Genomic DNA, 13,577 nt, shown 5'->3' on the forward strand with positions numbered 1-13,577 from the left:
TGCTGAGCCTAGTCGCCGTATCTCAAAAAAGATGTAGTGGAATTAGAAAAGACACAGAGAAGGGCAACAAAAATGATAAAAGAGATGGGACGGCTTCCCTAGGAGGAAAGGCTAAAACGGCTAGAGCTGTTCACTTTGAGAAGAGAAGGCTCAGGGGTGATATGATAGAGCTCTATAAAATACTGAGTGGAGTGGAAAGGGTAGATGTGAATCGCTTGTTCACTCTTTCCAAAAATACTAGGACTAGGGGGCATGTGATAAAGCTACTAAGTAGTAGATTTAAAACAAACTCTGGAATTAGTTGCCAAAGAATGTGGTGAAATCAGTTAGCTTTGCAGGGTTTAAAAAAAAAGGTTTGGCTTATTTCCTAAAAGGGGAGTCCAAAGGCCATTATTGAGATGGCTTGAGGAAATCCACTGCTTATTCCTAGGATAAGCAGCATAAACTCTGTTTTACTTTTTGGGATCTAGCTAGGAACTTGGGACCTGGGTTGGCCACTGTCCCAGTGTGGCAATTCTTATGTTTTTACTAAAAGAACAGTTCCATTGAAGTCTGTGAGGAAGAATGGCCTTTTTATATAGTAAGTAGTTTCATCCTCCTTAATGGCAGGGCCAGATGATTCAGCAACCCACCCACCCACCAACATTTAAGGGACCATGCTCACCTCAAAGTTTGGTCTCTGCACTTGGAATGGCATGGCTGAGGCAGGGGGCTTCCCTCCTTGCAGTGGAGACATCGAGAGACCCATTATCCATTCTGCATTCTTACTAATAGGAAGGGTTTCATCTGTCCTTTCTCTCTCTTGCTAGCTATTAAAATACAGAGAGTAAAGGTGCTGTGAGTGTGTTCTCTTGCAGAAGGAAGGAACCAGACAAACAATTCCCTCAACAGATTAAAACTAACAGTAACTTATAAAATCAGGGAGTAATTATCATATTTTATTAGGTAGCAAAACACCATTTTTTATTTCAAAGGATAATTCCAAGTAAATCACCTTAATTAAAAGTGTCATGCAGGCCCATGAATATTGTACTTAGTCACTAATTTCCTGTGTACATGTTATAATTTAAAACACACGGATCAGCCGCGTGGGGGAGATTTGCAAGCCATGAAATACTGTGGTGGTATTGGGGTTATTAGTATGGAAATGGGAAATCATCTGGTGTAGTAATTAAAGAGACTCCCCCCTTGGCTCACCAAAGAATGAAGTCTAGTGGGGCCTGCAAAAAAGAACTGTTTGAATTGTAAGGGCCAGCTTTCTTTTCCTCTGCATTGGTCAGGAAACATCTGCTGGCTTTGCTCATCTCGAGGCTTATACTTCAGCCTCAGCCATCAGCGGATAGCCAGTCTTTGGTCACGTCAGAGCCATTTTCTCCCTTATTCTTGTAATCCTAAAGGGAGGAGTCCAAGAACTGTCGGAACACAGGAGCAACCCCAACAGTGGCTTTCAGGGGGTTCAGTGAATCCCCAGCTCACGAGCCTTGCTTTTTTGGTTTACTTTTTCCTTGATGCACTTTGATGCAGTCAAACGAAATGTAAAGAAGAAGAACAACAAAAAAGCAGGGCTCAAAACCATGGCAGTCCTGTCACATTTTGTCTGCTCCGGATGGGAAATGATGGTTTAATTCCTGTCTGCAGTTCTTCCTTATTGCATATTCCCTGCCTCATATTGTTTAATAATTTTGTATTTATTCATTTCTCTGCCTCACAAGGCCCAGAGGAGGGAGGGGAGCAAGGGGGGGGGCATGTAGCCTCGGGAGAAAACACCTTCTCCCATCCCTTCTCATTTCATAACACCCAGCCGTCTGCCAAATCACGGCAGATTACAGCTGGCCAAATTCAATTTCTGCCCGCTGCTACCACGACTCAGCAGCTGGGAGGGAAGGGGCCCCCGACAAAGTGAACATGACAGCACCATCGCTTTCGTGTCACATCTGCTGTACTGATTGCTGAAAAAGGCTCATAGAAGTGTGTTGATGCCTCGTATATTGTTATGATTGCAGAGAAAGAGACAATATATGCAAACAAATTGGGAGGCAGATAACTGTATTGTGCTGGGTGTGTCTTTATATACCGCATCTGTGTGAGAATCTATGCATTTGAAAGGAAGCTCTGAAATGAGAGGGCATAGGATTAAGTTCAGAAGTGATGAGACAATAATTACTAATGAAATAAGATTGGGAATAAATCATGTAATTTGTTGCCGGATAATGTGGTGAAATCAGTTGGCTTAGCAGGGTTTTAAAAGGTTTGGATAATTTCCTAAAAGAGAAGTCTATAGGCCATTATTGAGATTCCTAAATAAGCAGCATCAAATCTGTTTTACTACTTGGGATCTAGCTAGGTACTTGGGACCTGAGTTTGGTCACTGTTGGAAACAGGATACTGGGCTTGATGGACCTTCACTCTGTCCCAATATGGCAATTCTTATGTTCTCATGTGAGCCAAGTGTAGAACAATTGATCCATTTTGACATCACTGCTGAGGTTGGTTCTTAGGCATTGGTGGAATGAGGCATTATGACATCACAGTCTCAGCTCTGGAATGTCGCTACTCTTTGGGTCTCTGCCAGGTACTTGAGACCTGGGTTGGTCACTGTTGGAAACAGGATACTGGGCTTGATGGACCTTCAGTCTGTCCCAGGATGGCAATTCTTATGATGAAGAACTTTACTGGAATATGCAATTTATCACTGGACCTTAATGAAGCAATTGTAATTTAATTGGAAGATATTTTAACCATGTACGTTTACTAATGAATTAAGTGATGTCATAAATCCAATAAAATGGCCAGTCACTTCTAATTTGGGGAGATTCTTGGTTGGTCCCTACCATTTAGTAGGACACCAAGAACTCCCAAGGCCTTGAATGTTAACTATAATTTTTGTGTCTGATAATTATTTCCTTGGTCTTCTCCAGAGATGGAAGTAAGGGCTGAGAGGTGTGTTCATGTTGGTATTCTTTCAGATTAAACAGTGACAGGCTCAAGAGTAATCTAAAAAAGAGTGGTAGATGCCTGGAACAGTCTCCCAGAAGAGGTGGTGGAGACTGAGACTGTCTGAATTCAAGAAAGCGTGGGATAGGCATGTGTGGGATCTCTCGGAGAGAGAAAGAGATAATGGTTCCTGTGGATTGGCAGACTGGATGGGCCATTTGGCCTTTATCTGCTATCATATTTCTATGTTTCTATAACAATATACGCTCAAGTCCATAGGTTTAGATGACTGTATTTTTATGTGCATGCCTGACATCTAAAGAACGAAGCTTAAGTGGCATGAAAAAACTCATGTACAAAATCATAATTGTTATGTTGGGTCAATAAAAGGAATCATATCCAGAAAGAACGTTCTCTCTGTGTCCAGATACAGAGCTAATGACGGGTGTGTATACATTACTACTTCTGGAGAAGATCTGATTTGATATGTCTTGTTCCATTCTCAGCATCTGTTTAGCCAGGCTTTTTCATACTTTCTGGCTGCTGATCAGTCATCCTCTGCCCGGGCTGCAGGCCTTGCATACAAATTTTGTTATTAAATACACTCCACCACCTCCCCCCCATCCATCACCTCCCTGCGGCTCTGGAGAGGTGTCTGGGCCGGAAGGAGCCAGCCCCCCTGATACGATGTACTTACAAGTGCAGCCACTGCTACTCACATATTTCAAGGTCGGTTACAGCGGCAGGTGCCATGCATCGACAAATCAAATCAGGACAAAATAATTTATTTCCTAATGCTGTTGGTAGCATGTTTGCCGGAGAATTTACATGAGAAAGATTACTTTAATAACTAAAAAATGATCGTGCAGTTGCCTTTAATATGTAATTGTTTCAAATGTAACCTGTCTTCAGGGGGAAGTTGTTATTAAATTTGCAGCATCTCACTCAAGGGAGGAGGGACAGGCTGATGGCAAATCCCTGGCAGATTGAACTGTGAGTGGTTAGATGGGCAACAAACAGAATTAACCAATCAATTCAGCTCCACAGACGTGCGCAGGACGGGAGCGCCATTTGCTGCATTTTCCAATAAAGTTGATTTTTATTCATAGCTTTTATTTCCCTGTTTTCACCCATCATCTTTCCACAATGGATGATAATAAGATAACAGCGCCATCCTGCACACCAGGCCTCGTTATTTCACTAAGAGGATCTGATGCAATGTAAGTTTTTTTAAAAAAAGCAACACAGGTCATTGGCTGCAGCGTGATGTGATCAGGAAAAACAATTATTCAATTTCAAAAATGTCTCTCAGTCTCCCAATAACCATCAGATCCCAACTAAACTGCCCTACTTTTTGTAAGACGCTAAAAACCTACCTTGTCGATTCCATATACTCTACCGCAGGGCTGCCCAATTCCGGTCCTTGAGATCTATAGGCAGGCCAGGTTTTCAGACTATCCACAATGAATAGGCATAAGAGAGATTTGCATACCAAGAAGGCGGTGCAGGCAAATCTCTCTCATGCCTATTCATTGTGGATATCCAGAAAACCTGGCCTGCCCGTAGATCTCGAGGACCGGACTTGGGCAGCCCTGCTCTACCGGTACCTATACTATGCAACCTACCAGCTCAATTCGACTAAATACCTCTGCACTGCTCAAAAACTAAACAATTCTTCTCTCTCTAGAATTGCATCTGCAATGTTTCAATTTGCATTTCCATCATTTTCAAATTGTAAGTCGCCTTGATTCTGTTTGGCATAGTGTGACTCAGAAATTCCAAATTAGATTACTACTACTATTTATTATTTCTAAAGCACTGAAAGGTGTATGCAGCGCTGTACATTTTAATATACAATGGACAGTCCCTGCTCAGAAGAGCTTACAATCTAATTTAGACAGGACATTTCAGGGTTGGAGAGATTATGGTAGAGGAAATGATACAGTGGGTCTACGTACCTGAGAGCAGTGAGTGGGAGTTAGGAGTTGAAAACGGATTTTAAAAAGTGGGCTTTTAGCTTGGATTTGGATACGGAGCATAACATATTGATTCAGGCAGCCTGTTCCAGGCATATGGTGCTGCAAGAAAGAAGGGACGGAGTCTGGACTTGGCAGTGGAGGAGGAAGGGTACAGATAAGAGGGGCTTGCCCGATGATTAGATTAAAGGTTTCTCCAATACCAGAGAAGCTGTGATTTTTACTTAAATTTAAAAAAAAATATATCCCCAAAATACAGTAGAGGTAGGGAAAAAATAAAAGCCTGCCAGGAAAATTACAGATGATAAGAAAAATAAACTAATGAATATTCAGGTCTACCTTATGGGGAGAAAGAAGACTTTCAACAAAGAAAAATGGGGAGACCCAATGATCCACCGATGAAAACAAAGAACTGTGGATACAGATATTCTGGAGATAATTTATTATACACTGACATATAAAAACATGAAAATTGAATGAAAAAAGTACAATGATAAAAAATACAGTGGTAAAAATTCAACCGGACCCTACACATGCCAGTGTATAATGAATTATCTCCAGAACATCTGTATCCACAGTTCTTTGTTTTTGTTTTCATCGGGAGATAGAAGACTTTAACATCACAGGAATGAAAGAATATCAAAGGATTCCTAGTCCCTTAACTACCTGATTAACTGCTGCTATCCTAAGTCACTCCAATAATGCAATATACCTTGGCAAGGAAACCTCAGAAGAAGGTCGCCCCGAATTCCAATAATTTTCTGCACTCGTACTCTCTGACCACAAAACATTATCCCCCTCCCCTTTTACAAAACCGCAAATGCGTTTTTTAGCGCTGGCCAGTGCGCTGAATGCTCCACGTTGCTCCTGACACTCATGAGCACCAAGAGCAGTGTGGAGCATTCGGTGCGCCAGCCGGCGCCAAAAACCACTTTTGCAGTTTTGTAAAAGGGGAGGGGGTATATGTTTTCAATACCCAAAGCTTGCTACTGTCAGTAGAGAGGAGACCTGGTATTCCTAATAACGGAAAGCACGGCATTGATGTAGTCTAGGATGTGCTTTTAGGAATTTTCCACCCCATATTTAAAGGGCTCTCTCCTGGCCGTTTTAATCACTTGTCCAGTGCTAGCCATGAATATTCAGTAGCCTTCAATTGGATTATGCCACTGAATACCTATAGTAAGTGCCTAAGCCAAAGCTGACTAATTTATGGACGGTCGGTCCCAAGACAGATTGACTCATTTGAGCCGTGGACCGCCAGAAGATCTAACAAATCGATTCACTCGAAGCCCAAATGATGACGTTACAACTGTCCTATTTTGATCACATCATCAGAAGAGAGAGATCACTGGAGAAGGACATCACGCTTGGGGAGACTGAAGGAACCAGCGAAGAGGGCGACCTGCAATCGGATGGCTGGACACGTAAACAACCCCGGGGATGACGCTGGAGGACCAAACCAATTTCTTCAAGTCGCTAGGACTCAAATATAAGTCGATGGCACCTAACTCACACATAAGACGGAGCCAATATTCAACAAAACACTTGAGGAAACCCAGTTCTCTTTCTCTTTTCTAGAATTCCACTGCTCATAGAATCTTTTAGGAGTTTCTCTTTCAGTTTTTCTTCTATGTCCTTCTCCTCCATATGATAGAATCAAGGTGAAGGATTCTGCAAGCTGCTAGTTCCTGTGGAGGGATCTTTAGCCGTCCCGTTTGTTCCATTTCTCCTAAAGGAGGAACACGGGGGGTTGGTTTTCACAGCTTACAACCTTTTCGCTATATAGGTTCTAAGTACTTATTTTTGCCAGATTGTAACTTACTTCACGAAGAGGGTAATTCTATGGCATGGAGCCAAGGAAAAGAGGGAAAGCAGTCCCTATTTAAAGCCTGTTCTATAGGTGCCTGCTTTTCTTTGTACAAAACTAGTTTAAATGGCAGGAAACACCATTCACCTGTAAAGGTGTGATCACTCACACTAGCCTTAAAGCCATAGGAGCCAGTTCTCTGGTGCAGTGAGTACTTGAGCATCCCCACTATTAACTCTGTCCAGGCGGTGGCCTAGTAAGGAGGGCAGAGGGCGGACCACCCCAGGCGCCATCTTTGGGGGGGGGGGGGAGCAGCACCTCTCCTCCTTTCCAGCCACCCATCTTCTGTTTTCTGCTCACACCAGCCTCGGCTCCCTTCTGACATCACTTCCTTGTTGTGGGACGAGGACATGAAGTCAGAAGGAAACCAAGGCTGGTGCGGGCAGCAGCTGGAAGATGCCGCTCACGCCAGCGAACATGTCAAGAGGTATGCGGGGGCGGGGAGTGCTCAAGCGGCAGCTATGAGAGGGGCGGTGCCACGCCCCAAGCGCCGTTCTCCCATTGTGTTCAGGGATGGGTCATTTTGAAAAGATGGCTTCTATGCTTTTACTGGCGTGGTGTGTCTGTGGCTAGATGTTAGTTAGAAAGCAAGTCAAGTATAATATTCTCTCATTTACACACACAGTTGCATGCTCTAATCATTCTTCACCCCAAATCTGTCCAAGCACACACTCACTGGCAAAATATGTTTCGTCAAAACTTTTCATCTACTCAGTACTCTATAAGAGGTCATTTATTTGTGTGGGTGGCCCCTTCCATCTGTAGATCACTGGGGTACGTCATTTCCACATGTTCCTACCATCTAAAACTAAGCTTCTTCCTACTGGATTACCTCCAGAACGTCTGATAGTGGAACATAGGTGTGTTGTTCTTGAGATGATAGCACAATTTTAATATTTACATTGTTGGGGGAATAGGGCAAGTATTTTACAGAACCAGGAGGTGTGGGGTGTATGTTGAAATTCTGTAATGTAGATTCTAGACTTCACTCTTAGGTAGAATAATTCATTGAATGATGGTTTTACTAGGTGGCTGGAACTGATTGGGAGCTCTTTTATACATAATATACTGTTGGAATGTTCTAGGCCCTTTGCCTACCTGTGGGAATAGTAGATTAAATAAAGTACTCACTACAAAGGTTCTAGGAGAATGCCACAATCAAAGGAAATTTCCAGAAGAGATGAAAAAAACAAAGTTGTTGAAATATATTAGCCTAGAAAAGGTTACAACAAAGCTCTTTCTAGAGCTCTGGAACTCCAGCAAATCTCAGTAAGAGCCATTATCTCCAAATGGAGAAGACTTGGAGGGCAGTGGTGAATTTTCATCGGAGTGGCCAGCCTGCCAAAATTACTTCAAGGGCGCAGCAATAACTCATATGGGAAGTCACAAAACTTCAGATAAACATGGGGCTTGAAGCCACTGCTTGCCCTAGAATCGGTAGCATGGAATGTTGCTACTCTTTGGGTTTTTGCCAGGTACTTGTGTCCTGGATTGGCCACTGTGGAAACAGGACACTGGCCTAGATGAACCATTGATCTGACCCAGTATGGTTATTCTTATGGATTCTACTATGCAGATATCTTCTTGTTTCTTATACTGACCCATGTTCAACTCTTATATGAAGGCGGTTGCTGCTTAAATGTTTGACGAGCGTCTTCAAATAAATTCACTTGGGTCACAGGGAGGATTTCCCTTTTCTCTGGAATTCCTTCTGTTTCCGGAATACCTGATCAACTTATAGATTGTCTTCCAGATTGGGTGTTCTTTTGGACTCCCAGTTAAATTTTGAACCCCAAGTCTTGAAAATGAGGTGATCTTTTTATGTTCTCTTCCATCGCTAGTCCTTGAAGCCTTGTTTGGATATACAGTCAAAACATAAGGATCTGTGGAGAAGGTGATGTTCAAGATGCAAACTTGACTCAAAAATGTACAATTGGATAATCCAGGACCTAAACCATAGAGCGGTGTGGAGCCCGACAAGGTCTGTGTTTCGACAATGATGTCTTCCTCAGGGGAGAAAGGGATTGTTTTCAGTGTTCAATCCACGTGCTTTAATATCAGGACTTTTAGGGATCCCTGAGGAAGACATCATCTTGAACATCACCATCTCCACAGATCCTTTTGGTTTTGTTGTTATTTGCATTGCCTGTGGGACTAAAGGGTCCAGTCACAATATTCAGCCTATGACAGTGAGCGTTTTTTAAAACACTGACCGTTAATAGTTAAGGTAGATCCAAATATTCAGTAATGGGCCAGGTCCTGGTACCGGCATTTAATATGTGGTCACATCTGGGTACGCACTAGCTGCTAGCATTTATCCAGGTCCCAGCCAATATTTAGCTAGGGCCTGGATAAGACACTTATCTAGTCTTAGCACTAAATATTGTCCATCGTGTCATTAAGTTGCCTTAAGCAACTCATCGCAGACATCAACATGATGACATCATACACATGCGTGCATATGTATGATGTCACTGTGTTGACGTCTGTGTATGCCCATACACAGGAGGTTCAGCTGGGGTAAGGGTTGGGGAGTGAAATGGGGCAAGGCCAGGTGTCCTCTTTTATAAAGAAGAAATCTGGCAACCCTATTCTTCTGACCCTCCCCCAATCCAGTCTCTCCTCCCCGAGCTCCCCGATCAGAACCCCTGATCTCTTCCCAAACTGATCCACTGACACCAATATAAGATCTCGCCCCAACCCCAACTCTCAATTCTTTATTCCCAGATATGCCCCCTACCAATCCAAATCCACACACTTGTCCCCAACCCAACCCTCTCCTCTGCCCCATCTCATGGATCCTCTATTACTCCCAGGACTTACCCAGAGGTGACCCTGATAGTCTAGTTCATTGGGGTGGGAGTGGTTCCTCCCATTCCTACCCAATTTGGCTTTAGATTCAAAAATGGTAGTTTTGAGGGTTGTTTCACAGTACTACCACTAGGAGTCAGCCTTCCATTGCCTGTGAAATGTTTTCTTCATGCAGGACTTTAAATCCTTGAGCAAAAGTGTGAATTGCAGATATTTTGCTCCTTTATTTGGTTCTGGTTTTGTGCTTTACCTTTGCCCCAAAATGTATCCCAACCTATCATTTCCTTTGCCTAACTTGCTTTTCTCAGGTTTCAAGTAATATTTTCTCTGTGCCGTTTTTCTTTCCACGGGTGAGAGTACTGACCCTCTTGTCTTCTCTCTTGGCAGTAAGAATTCCATGCTGAAGGATTCCATGGTACCCGGCACTCCAAAGGTAAGCGAGAAGGACTTTGAGTTTGCTCCTAGGTTCAAATCAGACTTGGCTGTGGAAAGCAGCCATAAACTCTTGCTCTTTCTCTCTGTGTGCTCAGGCTGCACTCTTTCGTGTGTTGCTTGCTGGTAGAACTTCTTGTCTGTTGGGGCATTGTAGCAGAGATTTCACTAGCCAGCACTCTCAGGATTAGCTCCCCCGCCCCTAGTAACACTGTTCTGCTCTTCTGTATACATACTGGACGTGTACCAGGGTGCTGCTATCTCGTCCTCTGCAGCTGTTGATACTGAAATCATACTTTAAGCATATGGAGTGAAAGTATCTTCCCCTGGATTCTCTCTAAGGCGCTGATTCAAGAGGGTAATTGAGTGCTAATTGCCACCAATTTGAATTTGCATGCATGTATTTGCTTTAAATCAATCTTTGGTATGTCTCCAGGTTACCTTGTTTCTCATTTTTCTTTATACCTCTCACGTGGAGTTGACTTATTTACATACCCAACCATCAAATCGTGTCGTTTTAGGAGATTTCTCGAGAGAACCCTTGCTTTTCAGGCAGCCAAAATGTTTGGTCAAATCATGCCAGGAGTCTCATCCTATTACTTTTTTAGAAAATTATTAAAGACACAACTATTCGATAAATATGTAACTTAAGCTTATGCTTTTATTATTCTTATGTACTGTTTACATTTTCTATGAAATTAATGTATTTCTCATGAATTGTTTATTTGCTGAATGTTGAGCATTATTTGTTGTGAACCGCCTCGAACCATTCGTGGTCTGGCGGTATATAAGAATAAATTATTATTATTATTTTGATATGCATTATTGTACAACAATGTGTGCTGAAATCCCATAGCATGCAATTCAAAAGGGAACATGGCCATTTGCCATTGGACAAGGGCATTTCTAAAATTTGCACGCATATTGAGGGTGTGGGCGCTGGGAATTACAGCTGGTTTCAGCAGGTAGAAATTCTGGTGCTCAGATTTGAGCACTGAAATCAGCACTCAGTGTTGTTCTATAAGTGGGCGGCCATTTTGGAGTGCCTAATATAGAATAGTATAGGGTGCCATTTTTTTTTAAACACCAATTTTTCAGCACCATGTTATGAATTTAGCCACATATGTGGTCAATGATGAAGAAGTTGGTATATGTGGGGCAGGTTTTAGAAAGGACATGAAAAGAGGGATTCAAACATCCAGGTCAGGAGGTATGGAATTCCCATGTTATTTTATAAGAAGCTCAGCCAAATGTAAAGGCCTCTTGTGAAATACCACACTGCTCCCTGTGACCCTGGGCAAGTCTCACTTAATCCCCCATTGCCCCAGGTACATTAGTTAGAGTGTGAGCCCACCTGGACAGATAGGAAAAATGCTTGAGTACCTGAATGTAAAAAACACTTAGGCTATAAGTGGTATATAAATACTTAAATAAATAAATAGGAGCAGGCTCCCTGTCCAAGCCCTTCCACAACAGCGACAGATGTGGAGCAGACCAAGGTGATGAAAAATATACAATCCCCTATAATAAAACCTTAAGTGTACATGCACACTTAGGAGGCTGTGCTGTGTGCTTCCATGGCCGCATTCCATTTGCAGCACGTGGGGCGGCTTGCGGCGCGTGCTGTGGATTGAGCGGCGGTTTGTCTCAGCAATTGCAGGAGTTTGTCGTGCGGGTGCTGTGAGATGTCCCATGCTGGTAAAAAGTGGAGGGGGAGAGGGAAAGGGGGCTGCTTTAGGGGAAGGGGTGTGTTGGGGGGCAGACAGCAATCATGCTTTGTTCTGGGAGGGGGGAAACAGAAGGGGGCAGGCATGGCACAACAGATAAATACAGGCAGACAAGAGGGCCAGGGAGACAGAAAGACAGACAGCGTCCAAGAAGAGAGAGACAAAGAAAAAACCCCCAAAAACAGATAGCCAGCGGCCAAAGTGAGAGAGAGACAAAGAAAAAAAAAGACAGACAGGCAGAGGCCAAGGAAAGAGAAAGAAAGACAGACAGACAGGGGGCTAGGGAGAGAGACAGACAGAAAGAATGCCAGAAAGACAGATAGACAGCGGCCAAGGAGAGAGAGAGACAGAAAGAAAAACAGACAGACAGCGGCCAAGGAGAGAGAGACAAAGAAAAAAACCCCGAAAAACAGACAACCAGCGGCCAAAGAGAAAGAGACAAAAAAAAAAAGACAGGCAGAGGCCAAGTAAAGAGAAAGAAAGTCAGACAGACAGGGGGCCAGGGACAGACACAGACAGAAAGACTGCCAGAAAGACAGACAGACAGTGGCCAAGGAGAGAGAGAGACAGAAAGAAAGATTGACAGACACATCTATTCTAGCACCCATTAATGTAATGGGCTTAAAGACTAGTTTATTTAAAATCAGATGAATAAAATATTATACACTCTAGTAGCTTGACATGGCCGTGCTTCACCCCCTCAAGGGTTACATCAGGGGCTTGAATAAAAACTGTAGAATAAATACATAAAAGCATGTCAAGAAGAGCAACATTGCTAACAATAGTTCCACCATAAGAATCAATACATTTTGTGCATATAACAATACATTATAATTATATACTATCTCTATCCAACATACATGGACAATGAGGTGAAAGTAATGTTTACGTACCCTTTCGGCACTGTAGCAGGCATAGACCGGTCTTGTAATTGCTATAAATGAATAATAAAATACACGTCCACTGTTTAATATGTGTCTTTCTAAAAATCAACACAAACACAATTCAAAAATAAGTAAAAAATGATACCTATTCCCACCTGAGGATCAAAATACTTTTACACAAAGGTTAAATCAGTAAGAGAGAGATTTTATGTTTTACAACTTACTTACCATATTTTTCATTCTATAAATCCATAAGATGCATCCCCCTGTAGAGGAGGAAAAACCAAGGAAAAAAATTATGCCCACCACCTTGTCCTGTACCCTGTTCCTCTTCTGGTGGCTAAGTGGTAGACCATGACAGGGTACAGGGCAGTCCTAGTGGTAGGCAGGCAGGCAGCCCCCCCCCAACTGTACCTTTATAAAAAAAAAAAAAAATTCAGGTGGTCTAGCGCTATAAAGCAGAAGAGGATGCCTGAACTTATCCCCCTCGAGACCAGGTCTGAAAGCCGCCAGGACACACAGGTGCTTGAGCCCCTCGGCTTACTGATGCAGCGATGTCCCTCACTGTCTCCTCTTGCGGCAGTGCAGCGGACAAGGCAGGTGCAAGCTTTTCACACTGCTGCCTAGTCCCGTGCCGCTCCCTGAATGGCTGCCGTCAGCATTAGTGTTTAGCGCGCATCAGTTAGGATTACAAGGGGAAATATCCATCGCCTCATTTGACTTCAAATCTTAAGGGTCTTATCCTTAAACTTCAAAGGTGTCTTTATACAAGAAAGATTTCAGGGAACTCTTGAATTTATCCAGGGACGGCACACCTCTAAGGGGAGAAGACAAGGAGTTCCACAGTTGGGGTGCATTCGCGGTCGGTGGTTTGCGGTCCTGGTCAATCGCGGTATTTTATGACCACGAATGACCGGGCAGAAGAGGGCAGCCAGAACACCGGCGA

At 43.1% G+C, this 13,577-nt stretch overlaps 1 protein-coding gene across 1 annotated transcript in view; it reads left to right on the forward strand.

Annotated features, from left to right (window-relative positions):
* RNF220 (ring finger protein 220) overlaps window positions 1–13,577 on the forward strand; it is a 586,572-nt gene that overhangs the window by 327,710 nt on the left and 245,285 nt on the right. Inside the window, exon 4 of the mRNA XM_033915741.1 lies at window positions 9,976–10,021. Coding sequence (XP_033771632.1) covers window positions 9,976–10,021 — 46 coding nt within the window. The remainder of the gene's footprint in view (window positions 1–9,975; window positions 10,022–13,577) is intronic.

The sequence above is a fragment of the Geotrypetes seraphini genome, chromosome 12 (genome assembly GCF_902459505.1).
Source record: "Geotrypetes seraphini chromosome 12, aGeoSer1.1, whole genome shotgun sequence".
Taxonomy (NCBI): Eukaryota; Metazoa; Chordata; class Amphibia; order Gymnophiona; family Dermophiidae; genus Geotrypetes; species Geotrypetes seraphini.